Source organism: Trichoderma reesei, assembly GCF_000167675.1.
Source record: "Trichoderma reesei QM6a unplaced genomic scaffold TRIREscaffold_27, whole genome shotgun sequence".
Lineage (NCBI taxonomy): Eukaryota > Fungi > Ascomycota > Sordariomycetes > Hypocreales > Hypocreaceae > Trichoderma > Trichoderma reesei.
In genome coordinates this window covers 324,407-344,880 of record NW_006711174.1, presented here as the reverse complement: position 1 = coordinate 344,880, position 20,474 = coordinate 324,407, and the positions used below count along the sequence as shown (strand labels likewise).

Here is a 20,474-nt window from a genome sequence, read left to right as displayed (position 1 = left end):
GGCGCTGTCGGCCATGACGCCCTTTCCCTGGTCCGCCTCAGACGCTCCCTCGGGCGCCTTGTCCGTCATGGTGCTCTTCCTGCTGGGAAAGCGACGAGTCGCCGCGTCGACGCTTCGGTCGCCATCAGCAACGACCGTGACGGCAGCTCCATGCTCAGACATTGCGCGAAACCTGCCGTCCTGCCACGCGGCCATTGGTTGCGCCTCGTCTTGCTCCTCGTCGAGATCGACGAAACGGGCCATCTTTGTAGGATGTTGAGTGACAGCGCGAGTCGCGACGATCTGGGCGGTCTCCGAGCTCGGGCACCGAGACTTTACTGTTATTCCTCCCCCCAACAAGAAACACTAGACAGGGAATCTCAAAGGAAGAAAGAAAGAAAGAAAAAATGGGCAGAATTGGGGACAACAAGGGGGTTGTAGATCTGATGAAGAACGACAACAGTGAGGCAACCGAGGAGCACAGATACCTAAGCAACGGGCGACAAGAGAGATGGAAAACACAGCAAATGATGAGGACGGGCTTTAACATGAGACGACAGCAATTGTCGACGAAGCCATCGTAGGGGAGCCCATCGAATTCGACAGCGGCGAGAGAGTCTGGCGAGTGCGCAACAATCCGTCGACGTTGTCAGATGTGCGGCACAACAGACGAGGTCGAGAGGAGGGATAATAAGGAACGCAGATGGTCTGGAAGTATCTGAAGCATGTATGTAGGTATGTACCTGTGAGCTTCGGACGGCAAAGGGGCTCCGGATCCAATCCTCCACCTCATGCTGGTGGCTCAGAGGTGAGCGTACATGTACATACAGCTCCAGGGCTACTAGACCTGCTCGTACCTCCAGGGCTACCTTGGGTCGGCTTAGGGGAGGCTTCCAGTGGAGATGGAGCGCCTAGGGGCAGCTCAGCCCGCTAAACCAGAGCCCTGCGCCTCCCCTTGGCTGCCCTAATGCCGCTGGGCGGAACCCCCTCCCCGCATTCATGTTCACCTCATGTTCCCCCCCATCGTCCAGGTAGGTCGGGCTCCGTCTAGTACCTACTATGGAGGTGTCTATTCCCGAACACTTCCAGTTGCAATTACAGCTGGGCTCATCACCGTTGCATCATCACACAGTCAAGGCCGAACGCTGGCTGACATTGATGACGAGAAGATCGCTGCTAGTCTGAACAATAATAGCAACCATCACGCCATCTACAGGTTCCCAGGCCTTTGAGCACATTTCCCCTGTAACATGTCCATCCATCCCACTGTTGATGATATATCGAAGCACCAGTGACACCAAGCTCACAAGTCACCCACGCCTAATCCTTTTATCTTATGCCCTTTATCGGCATCACTAGGTAGTATTACTCTCCCGTTTTCCTCTGTCTATAAATTGCACTAGAATACTCCTTCGTCTAGGTAACCTGCCCCTCGTACAAATTAGTATAGTACTGTTAAGTGGTCCCCACCTTAATAACTCAGGACCACCCCATAACACCACAGGCCTTAGGCCTATAATGCGTTTATAGCTATTTATTTATTTTCCTTCTCTTTCTCTTTAGCTAGTCTTTTATAAAAGAAGAGAGCTTATTATTATACCTTAATTAGGTTATAAGCCCTATACTCTTTTAAAAATTACAGAAAAATTATACCTAAACCTTTAAGTTAGTAATAGATAAAGTTATTATTATACCTTTAACCTAATACAGGTTATACCTTAATTTATAAATTGCCCTTTTTTAACTTAAGAGATTAACCTTCTTTTTCTCTTTTATTTATAAGGACTTAAAGACTTTATTTTACTTATATATTAATAAAATAATTATTACTTAACCCTTTAAGCTAAAATAATCTTAAATTTATTACTAAAAATAAAAACTTTAATTATAATAACCTTAACCTAAATTTATAAATAGTATAGCTTAAAATAGTATAGCTAATATTTATAAAGGATAATACCCTTAAGGCTTTATAAGCTAACTTCTTTCTTTTAATAATATTACTAAAAGGCCTTAATAACTAAAATACTTAAAAACAAACACTTAAAATTAATATATACCTAATAGGCTTTTAAAGCATTATTAAGAGAATAAATATTATAGCTAAAAAAGTAACTTAAGCTAAAAAAAATACTTAAAAAGAAAATAATATACTAATAATAGGATTTATCTTAAATAACCTATTAATAAAAATTTATATAAAGCTTAACTATAAAGGCTTTAATAATAATAACTTAATAGTAAAAGAACTCCTTAATATAATAAAAACTATTATTTTAAAAGCCTTAATAAAAAGAGTTTTTATTATTATTTAAGAGTTTAATTATTTAAAATATAGCTAATTTAAGTCTTTAAAAGTATATATTAATGCATTAATAAAAGCTTAAACTTATATTATATATTAATATTTTAAGGCATTAAAGGCTTAGTTTATAACTATAGCTCTTATAGGCCTTAAATATATTAATAAGACTTAGTATAAGTATTAAACTGTAGATCTTTATTAAGGTAAGGAAGTTAAGAAAAATAAACTTATTAAGTTCTTTTACTTATAAGTAAATAAGAAAGTAAGGACTAAAAAGATATTTAGCACCTTTAAGCAGCCTGCCCCTTCCTTATTAAATAATAATAATAATAAATAGTAAGGATAAGGTAAGTTTAATAATAATAAAATTAAAAAGCTAAAATATAGCTATATTATCTTAGCAGATAAAAAGCCTTATATACCTAATACTTATTAAAGACTTTATTTTAAACTCTGCTTAAAGGATTATTATCTTTAATTTTATTTAAACTTATAATAAGAATTTTATTTATAAAGATAAGAATTAGGTAATAAAGGAAGAGATAAACCTAAGCTTATAATAAAAAAGAGACTATTTAAAGGCACCTTAAATATTATAAAAGTAAGATAATTATTTATTAGCATAATAATTACCTTAAATATCCTTATTAAGCCTAATCTTTTTAAAAATAATAAAAATAATATTATTAAAATTATATAAAATAACACTCTAGACTATAACTTTACCTTAACTAAATATAGTATTAACTAAAATAATATTATTATTAACTTAGGCTATAACCTATATTATTTTAATAACCTAAAGTGGTTTATTTTTATTTAAATACTAAATAAAGCTAATATAATAGCTATATTTAATAAAAGTATATTAAAGATTAAGGGAATAGGTATTATTATTATTTTACTGCTAAATAATTATAATAGAAATAAGGAATCTAGTTAAGTAGGCAGTAGTAATAGTAGGTAATTATATTTAAACTAAAGCTTAAAAAGCTTAAAGGTAAGGAGGTGTAAAGCACCTTACTTATATAAAATAAAATTAGGGCTAATTTTATATAACTTTAAAGCTTTAAGGCTCTAACTAATTAAAGGGAGGGGTTCTGCCCCTAAATCCTGCATACTAGCTGCTTAATTAAGAAGGAGGTAAGGCTATATAGTAAGGCTATAGCCTATAACTAGCTTTTATTATAACTATCCTTCCTTTTTATAATAATTTATCTTAATTATTACTTCCTTCTTTAACCTCTTTATTCTTAAAACCTTAAGGAGTTACTGCTGCTAAAATACTATTTTACTCCTTACTTCTTCCTTATAGTATTAGCCTTTAAGGTTTATACTACTATATTAATTATAATATTTACTCTTTTTATTTACCTCTGCCCTTATTTATTAAATTAAGGTAGACTTATAAGGCATTTAGCTTTAAAAATAAAAGGGCTTATACCTTCCTTTCTTACTTTTTTTTTATCTTAGCTTTTTATTTCTTTTTTTTTATTACTATAGCTAATAATAAGTTAAGGAGAATAATAATATATACTACTTAAATAGGTAATATAGTAAAATAAAGGAGTTACTTTTACTTTACCTTAGCCTATTTCCTTTAATATATATACTGCCTTTAATCCTCTTATACTAAAAATATTACTAATTTTTAAAATAATTTTAATTTTATTATTTTTACTAATATAAATTATAAGTTTATTAATTCTAACTCCTTTTATTATATTATATATAATATTAAAGGTAAATACTATTTACTATAAGTTTTTTAAGGCTTTTTTTCTTATTCTTTAATAACTAATTCTAATACTTTTAGTCTCCTTTTTAGCGCTATTACTTATTTAGGCAAGTGGCTTATTTACTTATAAAAGTAGTATAAGTTAAGGAACCTTAATATAAATACTTAAGTAAAGGCAGGAGATATAATACTAATACTCTTTTTATAAGCCCTTTACTAAAAATTTATAGCTATTTTTATTAACTTATAGCTTGCCTTTAACTAGCTAGACTAGGCTTATTATACTAAGCATAGTTTAATAAATTTATAATATATTAACTTAAAGCCTATTACTAATTATACTTAGTTAATAGTAGCTTATTATTAGCTTACCCTTTTTAAGTTTTTTTAGCTATTATTTTATACTCTCCTTTTAGTATAGTATCCCTTTTTTTTAATAGTTTTCTTTACTAACCCTGCTTTAAATAAAAGTTATAGTAAAGTAGTAAAGGGCTATAGTATTAGCTAAAGATATAAAGGTATAGGAGGAATACTACTAGTATCCTTAACTCCTCCTTAAAGATTATAAGTATATTACCTAGAATTTTACCTTAAAGGCTATATACTAGAACTATACTACTGCCTTATTAAAGAAGGTTAAGATTAATCTTAAACTTTAAGCTATATATTAAAGGGAATTGCCTTACTTTTAAGAGAAGGTATAGGGGGGTTTAGGTTAAAGGTTAGTATTAATTTACTATATCTTTTACTATTACTAGTAGCAGAATTAGTATATATAGCTATAGATTATATAAATAATATTAGTAGTATTAATAGTATTTATAGCAGCTACTTACTTTTTTTCCTTTATTAGCCTTATCTTTTTTTTAACTAACTCTTATCCTCCTTAATGCTATAGCAGCACTTTTATTAATAATAATAAACTCCTACTTAATATATAATAGGTTATAAAGGCATTCTAAACTATTTTATAAAATATGCAGATAATAAGGAACTTTTTAATAGGCTAGCTAGACTAAGGTATTTATAATCCTTCCTTAAAGGAGGTCCTTTTATTAGGCCTTATTACTATAGTGCAATCTAGTAGATTAAAGGCATCTATTTATAGAATTTATTAATCTAGGTTATTAATAATAAAATAAGGTTTAAGGTATTACTTCCTTTTAGCCTTCTTTTTTTATTACTGCTTAAGCAGGGGAGTGCAGTGCCTTTTTCTTTTATTACTGCTTAAGTAGGGAAGTATAGTGCTTTTTTTTTAATTTCTTATAAGGAAGGACTTAGGTTTTTATATTTAGCGCCCCTTGCCTATATTTAAGTTAGTATTAGTAAGCTGCTTTTACTTAGTCCTTTTTAAAAGCAGGAGTTTTTTAAAAAAGCCTGCGTTTATAGTAATAAAGATAAGGGTGTAGTTAAGGTTTTATAAAGGCATTTAGCATATTTATTTTAGCCTGCTGCATTTATATAGCTTTTTCTTAACCTTCTTTTCTCCTTTTAGTTTAAGCTTCTTTTTTTTATAGTCTTAAAGGATATAAAAGGCATTTACTAAGTTATTTTAAGTTACTTACTAGTTATACTTTATAAGCCAGCCTGCCTACTTTATAAAGTAGTAAAGTTCCCTTTTAATTATTATATAGTCTTTAATCTCCTTAACTTCCTATTCTCCTTTTAGGTTATTAAAATCTAGTATTATTAAGGGTTTAGCTAGGCTTTCTTCCTAGACTTTCTAAGGCTTAAGAAGGCTAATATAGAAAATATTATAAATATAAGTGTATTTTTTTAGCAGGGCTAATTTATAAGCTTAAGTTCTTATCTTTTAGGTAATTTAGAATAGTTTAATAAACCTTAAGGCAAGTTTTTTTTTCCCTTCCTTAATTAAAAGGTTCTTAATTAATAAGCCTACTAAGTCTTTAACTTTAAGGGATAGAGGTTTATACTATTTATTATAGTAAAATGCCTGCTTTTTTACTATAATTTACTACTAAATTTTAAAATATTAGCGCAGCTTATTAAGTTTTTCTAGTCTCTACTAAATACTTAGGATTTCCTCCCCCTTTATACTATCTTTAATATAGATATCCTTAATATAGAAATTAGGCTTATACTTATTAAGTGCTTAAAAGGGGGATATACTAGTAGTTATATTCTTTATAATATTAAAGTAAAATTAGGCTAATAGGAGGAGACCTAGCTATACTGCTTATTCCTTATTAATAAAGCAGTGCAGGTAGTGCTTAATTACCTAGTTTATCCTCTTTATTTATTTATTAATTTAAAGGTAAAATACTATTAAGAGCCTTTTTTTAATTTTTAAAATATAGTAAAGTTCTGCCTAGAATTTACTTATAAAGATAGGTCCTTTATTACTTATAATTCCTTTTACTAATTTATATACTAGTTTAATCTTTTTATAATATAGCTTAGTAAGCTTTACAGCTATTATTATAGTACTAATAGGAAAGTACTTTAAGTACTTTATAAAATAGTTTATAATTACTAGGATTATATTAACTTCCTTTCCTTTATAAATAACAGAAGGCAACCTTATAATAAAGTCTATTATTAATTCCTGCTAAGGTCTTAAAAGAATTAGCAGAGATTTAAAGCAGCTATATAGCCTATGCCTCCTTACTATACTACTTTAACACTAGGCATATGCTTATATATAGTGCTTAATATCCTAGCTTATTTACTTTTAAAAAAACTTCCTTTATATAAGCTTTAGTATATATCCCTTACTAAAGTAGCCTGCTAATAAATTATTATAGTATAGCTTAATAATCTTATTATAAAGGTATATGCTATTTAAGATATAAATGCAGTTCTTATATTAAAGGAGGCCCTTGCTATTTACTAACTAAATGCTTAGCTTTTACTTTAGTTTTACTTTTTTAAAAGATGCCTTTTACTTTTATATAGTATTATCCTCTTCTTAAAGTTTTACTATTATATCCTTTAAAGGCATTAAGGGTTCTGCTTTATAAACTGCCTCTTAAACTAATGCTTCCTTTATAGCTTATACTTATAATATCCTTTTATAAATAAGAAGTGCTATAAGCTAATTAACCTATTACTATAAACTTAAATAAGGTTTACTCCCTTCTTTATTAGCTTCTAGCCTTTTACTAAGTAAAGACTTCTTATTATACTATTAATAAACTTAAAGGCAGTTGCTTTATAAAGACCTCTAGTTATACTTAAACTAACTAGGTATATAAGCTCTTTTAGCTACTTTTAATATTTAGTTATGCCCTTTATAATATATTAAAATAATAGTAATATTCTATACTTTTATAAGCTTTTTTTATAAGCCTAGGAGCAAGTTTATATTTACTAAGGCTTTAATCTTATATTCTATCTTTCTTAATAAAGCATTAGCAGAATTACTTTTCCTAAGTTAGTATTTAATAATAAAGTTAAATAAGGTAAGGTATATATACTATTTAGCTTACCTGCCTAATAGCTTAGGCTGCCTTATAAAGGCCTAGAGGTTATAATAATTAAATAGGACTTTTATTAAATTCTTAGCCCTTTTAAAATAGTATTACTAGTATATAAATAACTCTACTATTATAAATATCTTTTAGTTTAGCATTTTATAATTAAGCTCTGCTTTATTAAACTTTCTTAACTAGAAAGTAACTAGGTAATACCTTCCTTTCTTATTAAGTTATAAGAGAATCCCTGCTATTATAAATTAAGAGGCATTAGTCTTAATTTAAATAAAAAGTGTTAGGTTAAAGTAATATAAGAGAGGCGCCTTAATAAACACTAGCTTTAGTATTTTAAATGCCTTATATTTTACTAGCCTTAATTTTATATAGCTAGGTTTCTTACTATTTTTACTCCCTTTTAAAAGTGCTATTAAAGGTGCTATAATTCTTAAGTATCTTTTAATAAATCTCTAATAAAAATTATAAAACTTAAGGAAGATTTATATCTCCTTATATATCTTAAGTATTAACTAGGTGTAAATAGTTTTTACTTTTTTAAGGTTTATTAAAACTTTATTAATTAATAGTAAGAAGCCTAAGAATTTAACTTCCTTTTAAAAGAAGCTGCACTTTAAAGGTTTAGTATATAGCTTTACCTTCCTTAACCTTTTTAGAACTTCTTAAATATAAGCTATATGCTCCTCTTTTATTTTAAAAAAGATAAAAATATTATTAATATATACTATATAGGTAATATTAATTAACCCCTTAAGTGCCTTATAAATATAGTATTAAAAAGTAGCAGAAGTATTAGTTAATTCTATAAGCATTATTAGGAATTTATAATAGCTATACCTTATTTTAAAAGCTGTTTTTTATTTATCTTCTTCCTTAATTTAAATATAATAAAAGGCATTCTTTATATTAATTTTTATAAAGTATTATGCTTTTTAAGTTTAATTTATAATTTTTAAAATTAAGGGTAAGGGGTAATAATTTTTTATTATAATCTTATTAAGTCCCTTATAGTTAATATATAATTAAAGGGAGCTGTCCTTTTTTAGTATAAAAAAAATAAATATACCTGCTAGGCTTTATAATAAGCAGATCCTCTTATTTTTTAAATTCTCCTTAAAGTAGCTATAGAGTTCCTTAAGTTCTTAAGGGGAAAGGGGGTAGATCCTTTTATATAAAGGTTTTATACTAGGCAGTAAGTTAATTATATAGTTAGTTAACTTCCTTTATAGCAGGATCCTTAACTTTAAGGAATTAAAAATATTCTTATAATTTAAAAATTTTATAAGGATACCTTTAAGACCTTTTAGTCCCTCCTCCTCTTCTTTATTTTAAAAAAGCAGCTTTATAAAAGCTTATATTACTATATATATATATACTATATCCTTATATATATATTTAAATTTTAGCGCTAAAAAGAGGCAGATTCCTTACTAATTCTATTTAAACTACTATCTCCTATCTTAAGGTATAAGGTAAATGCACTTATTTATAAGCATTAGTATTTTTAAAAGCATTAAGGATCTTTTAGGTTAAGGGTTTTAGTTAATTTTAATATAATAGTAAGTAAAACTTTATATTATTTTTTAAGAATTTATTAGTATAATTAGTATTACTTAGGCGCTATAGTAAGGGAGGTTAAAATTACTTAAGACCTTAAGGCTTACCTTAAGCATTAATACTTACTAATACCCTTGCTTTTAAGTAAACTTTATACTAATAATATTTACTTTACCCCTTATATTAAGATTTATATATAATGCTAAGGGTTTTTAATTACTAATTATAGCTAGTATATAAAATTATCTTTTTACCCTTATTATTATTTTATACTTAGCTAAAGTAAAGGCGCTTACTTTAGCTATTTATCTTTTCCTTACTTACTTACCTCTTTTTTAATATTAAGGTATTTATTAGTATAGTGGCTAGGTTTTTTATAAAAATAGTATACTACTTTCTTTTTCCTTTTATTATAGTTACTACTATCTTTTTATAAAAGAAAGGGGTTAAGGTTTCTCTTCTACTTTTAATTAGGTTATTAAAATAGTTTTCTCCTTTCTTTTTTTATAGGTCCTTTAATAGGTTATTTTAAATGCCCTTTTATAAATTACTTTTTATAATTCTATTATAAGGAGTTTTAGTATTAAGTAGTAAGTAAAAGTATCTCCTTATAAGTTTCTAAAACCTTGCTGCTATATTATAAAATTTAATCCTTTAAGAAAGGGAGAAGCTTTTTATAAAAGTAAAGTGTATATATTTTCTTATTAGTAGTTAGAAACTGTTTTTCTAGTAAATTTAAATAAATATAAAACTTATAAGGTAATTAATTCTCTTATTAATATATGTCTTTTAATGCTATAGTAAAATAAAGGCTTTAGTAAATTAAGTTTTTAAAAAGGGTGTTACTTTAATCCTTAAAGTGGTTTTAGTTATTCTTAAAGTCTTTTTTTTACTTAAGGGTTTATTTATTAAGGTATTGCTTTTATAGTATATAGGATTTTAAATTTATATACTTTTAGGTAAGTAGTATTTTTATTTTACCCTTCCTATATTTTTAAGGAGCCCCTTTAAATACTTATTAAAGGTTACTTAGCTAGCTATTATAAAGGTATAGGTTAATGCAGATAGTTATTTATTAAATATTCTTAACCTTAACCTCTCCCTTACTTTTTAAAAAGTCACTTTTATATTACCTAAATTTTAAGAGGGTATTAATAATGCTTTAGTCTTTAAAAAGCTCCTCTTTTAGCTTCCTCTTTTCCTCTTACTATTAGTAGATCTGCTTAAGATAAATTATACTCTTTTAGCATATTCTTGCTTTTTTAATAAGGGCTTTTATATTACTAGGCTTATTTTAAGGCATAAGAGCTATAATTATTTTTTCTTATAAAAAAGGTGCTTTTTTAAGGGGAATTTTTAAGGAGACTGTATAGCTATAGGAGGTGCTTAGCTGCAGCTCTGCTATTATAAACCTTATTATAACTATTATAGCTGCCTAGGTGACTTTTAGTAAAAGCTTTAAAATATAATAAAAATAAGGAATCTAGTTAAGTAGGCAGTAGTAATAGTAGGTAATTATATTTAGACTAAAGCTTAAAAAGCTTAAAGGTAAGAAGGTGTAAAGCACCTTACTTATATAAGATAGAATTAAGGCTAATTCTATATAACTTTAAAGCTCTAGGGCTTTAACTAATTAAAGGGAGGGGTTCTGCCTTTAAATTCTATATACTAGCTGCCTAATTAAGAAGGAGGCAAGGCTATATAGCAAGGCTATAGCTTATAACTGGCTCTTATTATAATAATAAGATAATTAGACTTAAAAATATTACTTATACTTTTTAAGGTACTATTAATATAGTAAGCCTAGGAGTTTTTAAATAAAAAAACATTTAGTATAACTTTATAAAAAAATTACTTATATAGTAAAAAAATAAAGTAATTATAATTATAAAGGTTTATTAAAAGTATAATATTATAATTTTAAAAATAATAATACTACTAACTAGTAAATATTATAATTTTATAATACTTTTTACTAAACTATTTATTATAAATATAAAATATAGTTTTATATATAAAAGACTAGGCTATATTAGTAAAAAATAAGTCTTAAAAGCTTATTAATAATTAAGAATTTAAATAAATAAAATAATAATTAAAGACTTTTATTATAAAGCTTATTATTTAGCTAAGTTTAAATTTATTATTAATTATATATTATTAACTAAACTTATAAAATTCCTTTAAATTATTTTTTAAAATATAATCTCTTATATACCTATTAAATATAAAGGTTTTAAAATCTTGCTTTATAAAATTAATGCCTTTACTTACTACTAATAGCTAATCTTAGCTACTAATTATAAGGATGCTATAAAAAAACTATAAGGCTAAAAGAACTAAGTAAAGGTCTTTAATAATAATTATAAAGTTTAAGTTATAGTATTTAATAATATAAGAGAGTTTATATTATAAGAAATATAAGACTAGTTTTATAAAAATAGATTTATTATTAAGACCTTTACAGCCTATACTTTTTAATAAAATAGTATAATTAAATAGGCTAGAAAAAGCTTTATAAACTTAAAATAAGTAACTTATATTAAAATTAAATTGCCTAAGACCTTATAGCCTTTATATATAAAATCTACTATATATATTTATAACTTACTGCTAACCTTATTTAATAAGGATAAGATTTTATTACTAAAAAAGATATTTAAAGCTATTTAAGTAAAATATAAATATAATATTAAGTATATTAAGACTTAGGGTTATATAGTATATATTAAGAAATATAAGAATTAGTAAGTTAAAAGTATAAAAATATACTTTAAGGTAATTAAGGGATATCTTATTAGTATAAAAGGCTTAAATAGCTATATTTATAAAGTTTATTTACTAAATAAAAATAAAGTTATTAAATTATAAAATATATAATTCTAGAAGTTAGGCAGTAGGACACTTTATAATTAAAAGGAACTAGAAATTAAGTATAAAGCTATACTTATTAACCTTAAAATTAAAAAAGGAGGCTAAATAGTAATTAATTAAGTAGCTAGACTATAGTAGGCTTTTAATATAGTTACTATTTAAAATACCTTTAAAATTAATAAAGTAATTAATAATAATACTAAAGCTAATAAATTTAAGTATTTTAAGGCTAATAATAATAAGGATATTTTTTAATAGTAATTATTAGTAAATTATAAAAAAGGCAAGTATTTTTAAATTTTAAAACTTACTTTATAAAAAGATTTATAAAATAAGACCTCCTTAAATAACTAAGACTGTTATAACCTTTATAACTAATATTTAATTAAGCCTAAAGCTATCTGCTAAAATGCTATTATTATTATTATCCTTAACTTATAAAACCTTATAATTAACACTAAGAATATAACCTTAGCTATACTTAAATAAGCTAAATTAAATTAAATAAATAAAATATATATAGCTAATTAATAATAGTATTACTTTATAAGGGGTGTTACTTAAGTTAATTATAAAGCTTTATATAAAGGAAAAATAAAGAAATTTATATTAATAGTTAAGACTATTAAATAGTAAAAGCATAATAAATTTATAAAGAAATAACTAATCTTTATAATATTTATAACTCTTAAAGTTAAGTAATAACTTAATAAAGGCATAAAGGTTTTTAAAAATTAAAATAATATTAAAAAAAAGTATAATTATAAAACTAAATAGTTCTTTATAATAGAAAAATAATATAATAATTTAATTAAAAAATAGACCTAAAGCCTAGTTATATTATTAAAGAATGCTATAATCTTTTATAATAAATAGGTATATAATTTAAAATATCTTACTAATAGTAATTTTATAGTAAGGGCATGCTTAGTTATTTAAGGAGATTAGCTTTAAGGGATAGACTATTTAATAAAAGAACTTTATACTATAATAGCCTATTCTGCATTAGTTAAAGTGTTTTATTTAATTATAGTAATTAATAATCTTAAGTAATAGTAATTTAATATTATTACTATATTTCTTAATATTAATATTAAAAAGGAAGTTTATATATAATAACTACTAGGCTTTAATAATAAATTTAGAAAAGTCTATTATTTAAAGAAAGCTTTTTATAGTTATTTAGGAGCTCCTTTATAATAGTTTAAAAAAGCTATACAGCTGCTAGCTATAATTAAATTTAAACCTCTAGATTTTAAACTTTATATTTTTAAATATAAAGATAGCATTATTTTAATCTTATATATAAATAATATAATAGTTACAGCCTTAAAAATATTAACTATTTATAATATAATAATATAGCTAAAAGGTTTATTTAAAATTAAAAAGCTAGGAGATATAGCTGTTTTTTTAAAACTAGAAGTTTATAAAGATTAAAAAAATAAAATAATTATATTTAGTTAAGGCACTTATATTAAGAAAGTTATTACTAAGTTTATCTTAATACTTTAAAATCTAGCTAAGACCTTATAGCTACTTAAAAAAATAATTTTATATAATTAAAAATAATAAGAAGTTATTATATTAGTAAAAGAATAGCTAAAATAAATAAAAAGCTTAAACTTTATTTTAATAAGTATAAGGCCTAATATTATATATACTACTTAAAAGCTTTATAAAGCTAATACTAGTTTAATAAAATACTATAAGGAAATCTTAAAGCACTTATTTTAATACCTTTATAATATAACTAACTTAAGGATTTAACTTAATAGTAAATATAATATTAAAGACCTTAATTTAAGGGTTTATACTAATATAGTATTTATTAATAACTTAGCTAAGAGATTTAGTATAATAGGCTATATTATATTAATTAAAGATAAACTAGTCTATTAAAAAAGTAAGAAATAGACTATTATTACTATAAGCTTAACTAAAGCTAAATTTATAAACCTTACCTTAGCTAAAATATTAGCTATTTAAATTAAAAAGATTCTTAATAATCTAGGTATTAAAAACTAGAAGCCTATAATTTTATATACTAATTCTTAAAATGCTAAAATTACTATTCTTAACTAATATAATATAATATAAATAAGGCATATAGATATTTATTTTAAATAGATTATTAATAAAGTAAAATAAGAAGATTTTAAAATATAGTAAATTAGTATATAAAAAATAACTATAAATAGTTTAATAAAGCCACTTATAAGGATTAAGTATACTAAATTTATAAAGCTTTTAAAAATAGTTAATGCTATTTAATAATAAAGATCTGTCTTATATTTATATATTTATTTAATAGTAGGGGTAATTATAATAAGTATACTAACTTTATTACCTTAGCTATGCCTTATTTTCTATATTCTATTTCCTTTTCTTATATTAATAAGGATTTAAACTATAATAGGTTTATATTTAAAACAGTTTAAAAGTATTAAATCTATAATAAGAAGTAGTATAAGCCTTCCTATCCTTCCTAAACTATAATTATTAAAAAAACCCTTATTATAAAAAGCATCCTATTTACTAATTAAAATAAATTTATCTCTTATACCTTTAACACTTTAAAATATAAGCATTTTATTAAACCCTAATTATTATATTAACAGTACTAATATATCTTTTATAAAAAGGGCATTTTATTTAATAAATAAAAAGATACTTAAGACTTTAAAAATAGTAAGCTTTTATTATTATATTAGCTATAATTATAACCTTATTTTTATTTTAGTAATCTATTTCTATTTTAATTAAGGAAGCCTTATACTTTAATAAGTAAGAGTAACTTTTAGACTTTAATAACTAGAAAACCTTAATTTAATTTACTTACTTTTATTAGCGCTATTTCTCCTTAATTAAAAGAATAGCAGCTATTTCCTAGATTTATTTTATATTTCTTATATATAGCAGAATAGCTTATATTTTATAATTAGTAAAATACTACTAATTTTCTAGGATATTATAATAGTGTTATAGTATATTAGTTTTAAGGGGGATATGTTAAGTGGTCCTTACCTTAATGACTTAGGACTACCCTATAACACTACAGGCCTTAGGCCTGTGATGCATTTATAGCCATTTGTTTATTTTCCTTCTCTTTCTCTTTAGCTAGTCTTCTATAGAAGAAGAGAGCTTATTGTTGCACCTTAGTCAGGTACAAGTACATGTATGAATGTAATTCTCCGTGATCCAACCTCAACTCCATCAACCCCCCCCCTTCCCTTCCCAGCTGTGAGAATCCCCAGACCATATGGACACGCCTCATGCAGCTCCTCCCTGTTCGCTTCTTGTTGATTCGATGCCTTGACTCGCTGGCATGCAGACGCTTCCTCGGGCCCCCTTCATTGGGCGTTCGATCCCCTCCACAGCACAGCACAGCACATCACCAGGCACACACACACACACACACCTACACTAGACTAGGTAACAAGCTGCATCTCTGGCCTCTTTTCTCCAACCACTTGAATCAGCCGTCCCCGCGTCTCACCGACAGTATGGCGAAATGCTACAGGTCCCTCGTATATACTACTACTACTAGGCGTCTTGGATCTTACTTGTCCACGTTGCTCTCCCCTGTTCCTGGCCTAACAGCGTCTTGTTTCCTCACGTGGTCACGTCTCTGCAGCGAACAATCTCAGTTCACTACCCCCTGGATTCGTATGATGCCGGTAGGGACGGAGTAGCAATGCAGAATGACTGGCTCTTGTTTGGTCTCACCACCGCCACTAGCTGCAGCTGTTCACAAGGCATAAATTCCTATCATGATACTTCTGCTAGTACTTCAATATGGATAATCACACGGGCACTCACACCAAGCCCGGCTTATCAGACTATGCGCCAGCTACTGCAGGGGAGCAGCCACTTTGTCCGCTAAATTCAGGATTCCAACGGGGGAGCCCAATCCAACGGTCTTTGCAAAGGGATAAACCAAAGATGGAGAAGAAAAAAACCTGCTGCGCTCATGACCTTGGCTCGCTAACGTTCACTGCAACGCCAGCACAGAAAACACACCGCCCACCACCGGCCGGGCCGTGAACTGGTTACCGGGATATCCTCCCGTGTTCGTGTCATACAGATCGGTAAAAGCCCGCCACGTCGGCGTCTCGTTGATCCACTTGGCAATCAGGGAGATGAACATGGCCTTCGTTTCCGGTCCCGCCACGGCCGCTGCAAACATCTCCCAGTCAGTCTTGGTCAGCGTGCCGCGTGTGTCGAGAATCACTCCGTATTTGTTGGCCTTTGTTTGGTAGAAGTTGCTCTGCATGTCGTAGACGGACTGCGGGATGAACTGGAGTCCGAGGGCCTTGTCGGGATAGATGTTGTACAGGAGACCTGTGGAACGCACTGTTAACTACAACATTCTGCCAATCAAGGATGCAGTCTCAAGCTTGAATTGAAAACTCACCATATGTGTCAGCTGAATCATACTGAAGTACGCTGTGGTTGGGAACCGCGGCGCGGTTGATGCCATGACGAGACCAGAAACCGAGATAGTCTCTGGCGATTGACGAGTAGTTCCCAGCCACGGTATTGTGACCAGTCAGTCTAGCTATGCGAGACATGGCCTCCAGGGCGATGATGCCCTTGATGGCGAGATTGGTTTGGTTCCTGTCATGGTGAGATTAGCAAGCGTCAGCTTTGAAAGTTGTCTAACAAGACAATCATGGGGAGGGAACATACGCAAGATGGCCTGCGAAATCATCCGTCGACAGCTGATTTGCCGGAATCTTGGCATCCTCAATCAGATACTCGGCCCACTGCGCCATCAACGTCCAGTGTTGTCGGAGGTAGTTGACATCGCCCGTTTTCTGAGCGTACGACAGCATCATGATGATCATGTTGCCGCATTCCTCCAGAGGCATGGCCTCGTCATTGCCATCGGGATAGCCCAACGCTCGCGGGAACCTGCCAAGATCGTGGATCGCATACTTGTTGGGGTAGTGGCCGCTCTCCTGGTTCTCGAGCAGGGGCGACAGCGTATACTTGATCAGGTTGGGATCCAGATACAGCATGATTGGCCACGTGGGAAAGATGACATCCACCGTCTGGATGTCACTGTTGGAGCTGATCTCCTTGAGAAACACCTGGACGTTGTCGCGGGTACCCGTGTATTGGAGGGCACCAAAGGCTTGTCGGACAGCGAGACTCGTAATGGTAAGATAATCTTGGCCGCCTGCCGCGATAGAGTCTCTTGCAATGCGGCTGTCGAGGCTGGTGGCATACTGGCTAGCGTATGTGTAGTCCTTGTAGAAGAACGGAGCCAGCTCCTCCTCATCAAAGTAGTTTGTCCACAGCGACGGAACCTCCTGCGGCGAATCGCCGCGACCTTGAAACAGGATGGCATCCTCTTGGGCGACACCAATGGTGAAGAGGGTAGACGCAGAACCGCTGCCTCCAACGGCACCAAGGTCGCGCGCAAAGGCAAAGACGGGCCTATCATCGACGTCAGTCATGCTATCATATTTGTACGGCATCGTAGCTTACCATCGATCATTCACCGCACGATATTCCGTATCGATGTGACCGGTGAGCGTACCGTTGGACAGGAATTGGCCGCGCACAACAGTATCCTGTCCAATTTGATAGGTTACGCCTCTCTGGAATAAAGTCAGCATCTGGCGTAACAGGTACCCTGCAACAGACTCACAATGTCACCAGTGGACCAGTACCAGTTGCCCCAGGAGGCTTGGTCGTTGGCTTCGTTGAATGGCTCTTGGTTCTGACGATAAAACTTGTGAGACCGAACCCCGTCGCCGGCCTGGTGCTCCCACTGAACAGTCTGTGAATTATCACCAGATGCCCATTCTATGCCTGGTTAGCCATGTACTCAGGTTCAGATCTCATGGCGACGTACCTCCTGACACATCAGTGTATATTTGGACGTGGTGTGAACGCCCATCCAGTGATACCACGGAGACCTTGAGATACGAGAAGGGGATGGATTGCCTTCTCAAGTCATCAGGGAAGACTGGGGAGAGGAACTCGGCCACCAGTTGGACGAGGCCTCCCGCGTTGAAGATAAAGGTCGTCCGCGTTGACGTGTACTTGAGTGCCTGCTGGTCAACATTGTCTGCGCCAGGGGCCCCTCCCATCCAGTTGTAGGGCTTTCCGTCCACCATGATGAATCCTTGCCATCCTTGGAACCCTTGCCTTTGATGGTGTTAGTCTTTGGCGAGTTTCCTGCGACCTGTGAATGAGTGTACTTACGTCCAGAAGCTAGGCCACTGTCCAGGGAGGTAGCCACTTGGTCGTCCATCCGTTTGGCCGTTGAGCCATACGTTGAGATAAGGCGCTCGCACGGCTAGGGGAGCAGCAGGGGGCCTTGCCGGCGAAAAGGTTGAAACCGCATCTGTGTGCCCTATGAGAGCCAAGACTGCCGCCGCAGCGACTCGCAAGAACTTCATGGTTCAATGCAAGCTTCAGGTGTAACACCGGGCACGAGTCAGAACGGAAAGGAAGAGCAGGAGACTATGGGAGAATAGATAAGGTATAGAAAGTAGCAAAACGAGAAGTATACCCGCGCTTTATAACAAAATAAACAGAGGTGTTTCCTTACAAGAAGGGAGGAGAGACAGGCTGTTGGGTGGGCCTTGTTGATCCTATGACGATGTAGGCGAATATGCTCGGCCAACGTACGACTGTACGAAAAATAGAGGCGGCACTGAGGCCTAGAAGGCCTTCAGAGGTCCACGATGTTGGTTAAGGTTGCAATTAAGTCTAAAAGTAAGTGATATTCCACCGCACTGGCTCCTGGGATAGGCAATTGTCTATAGCCCATGAGGGACCGTATACCGCCGAAGGTAACCTCGTGGCTGGATGGAGGCTCGGGCTGCGTTGCGTAACTTTCGAAAGCCAGACGAGTACCGTATGTACCTCTCCGTAAGCGCCCAGACTTTGCGTTCTAAACAAGATGTTGGATCAGTCGTCAAGTAAATTGCTGGAAGGGCAGAATCGGCCCTGCTGTGAGGATAAAGTAGGGAGATGCCGGGTCTTGGCTCGCCTAGGGCATGAGGTGTAGCATCGACCTCGAACGGGGCAATGCGCGTGATGCTTCTCGCTTGGCTCAACTTACATCCTGCGTTGGCAATGTTCACTCCCGACGATACACTACATCAATCTGAGTGAATTGAGTGAATTGGAGAAAAGAGAGATGTCATGCAAATATGACAGGAAGGGCGGGGGAGGGTCTTCAATGTCATGTCATACACGACATCAACGTGCGAACGGCAGTTTTCGGTCGAGGGCCTGGGGTCATGGGACGTGCATCCAATCTGCATCCGAATCATTCGCGGAGATGCCAAGATGTAGACTGGCTGCTCCGCAGTTCGATCAAGCTCGCTTCTTAGCCCGACAGCGTTGGACGGCCTTGGAGTGGATAAATCTGGTGACTAGTACATCAGCCAGCTGTGTCGTGGCTTCAGTGTAGGTAGTTTGCAGCAGTTCATTCATCTGCCGTAAACGGCAAAGGCAGCACGAGGTGGCGGCCCGGCCGAGTGCATACAACAATGAGGAGGCTCTGCTTTGGTGCCGTCCATGTGTTTGTACGCGGCTCTTGCTGCAAGCGGTGGCATACTCGTATGTTCCCCCCGCTTCTCCCATGACAAGACGGTTGGAAGTACCTGCTGCTCGCCCAAAGATAGGAAGAGGCACATGCAAATACTGCCGGTAGCGATGCGATGGTGCCAACTCGCCCCTCAGCGGAATCAACCCCCCCAGGCCTGTTGGACTGGAGCTTCAGCGGGGCCAACCCCAGCTTCCCACAGCTTTGCTCCGTAGCTCCCGATCATATCGGCGCTTTTGAGGGGGGGAGAGCCAGGGCCAGGCGTTCATGGAGGCGCTCCTGCGGGGAGCAACACGGCAAGCTGGTAGGGGTGTTAGGCCGCTTTCAGGGGACACAGAGACACTCACTTGCAAACGACTTACTTGTACAGCTTCAGGCTCCGGTCACGGCAGTCGAAGCCTCTCGCCTGCTTTTCGCTGGTGCCGGTGCACTGATATTGAAGCCATGCGGTGGTGATTCTCGACAGTGCAGAGACAAGGATCTGGGGCTTTGTGGGAGATTGGCTGACGTCGAGATGAAGCTCTCCAAGCCACGGAAAGAGGCAGGTACGGACAATGGAAGAATACCGCCTCCGCGATCTAGGTACCTAGTAGACAATATGTTTCTGATCTCGACTCGCTCTCCAATTCGAATCTTCTCCCTGCTTCATCTCCTTTGTGACGATGGTCCTCTCAACGCTTATCTCCGCCCTTCCAACATGTCTAAGATGCCCCTCTCCTTCTTCAGCGCTCCCCTCCGCCCTGCTCTCATCATGGGATCTCAGGTCCCAGCGCCTAGACTCCCCGCTGTCGATCTCTCAGATTCGATATTGCTTGTCCAACACCAAGTTCTGGAACCAATCGCAAGGTGGTGCATCCAACCTACGCAGCTGCTAAAGATATGTCGCGTGCCGGCTTAATGCAACCGTGCTGTGTGAGGGGACCCATCCGGATGCATCATGAGAAACACGATGCACTGGAGCGAGTGCCGGGTATGGCACCTGTGGAGGTTTTGCAGGGG

The 20,474-nt window shown here is 32.6% G+C and overlaps 1 protein-coding gene across 1 annotated transcript; it reads right to left on the bottom strand.

The window, feature by feature from the left end:
- Window positions 1–15,896: 15,896 nt before the first annotated feature.
- On the bottom strand, window positions 15,897–18,524 carry TRIREDRAFT_81778 (uncharacterized protein; the record flags this gene model as incomplete). The annotated part of the gene is made up of 8 exons (XM_006968919.1): window positions 18,471–18,524; window positions 18,122–18,331; window positions 17,769–18,064; window positions 17,562–17,719; window positions 17,399–17,511; window positions 16,595–17,347; window positions 16,320–16,522; window positions 15,897–16,246 (listed from the first exon to the last, which is right to left on the bottom strand). The coding sequence occupies exons 2-8, from the start codon at window positions 18,316–18,318 to the stop codon at window positions 15,897–15,899; spliced, it is 2,070 nt and encodes a 689-aa protein (XP_006968981.1). The 5' UTR covers window positions 18,319–18,331; window positions 18,471–18,524.
- Between the last annotated feature and the right edge of the window lie 1,950 nt (window positions 18,525–20,474).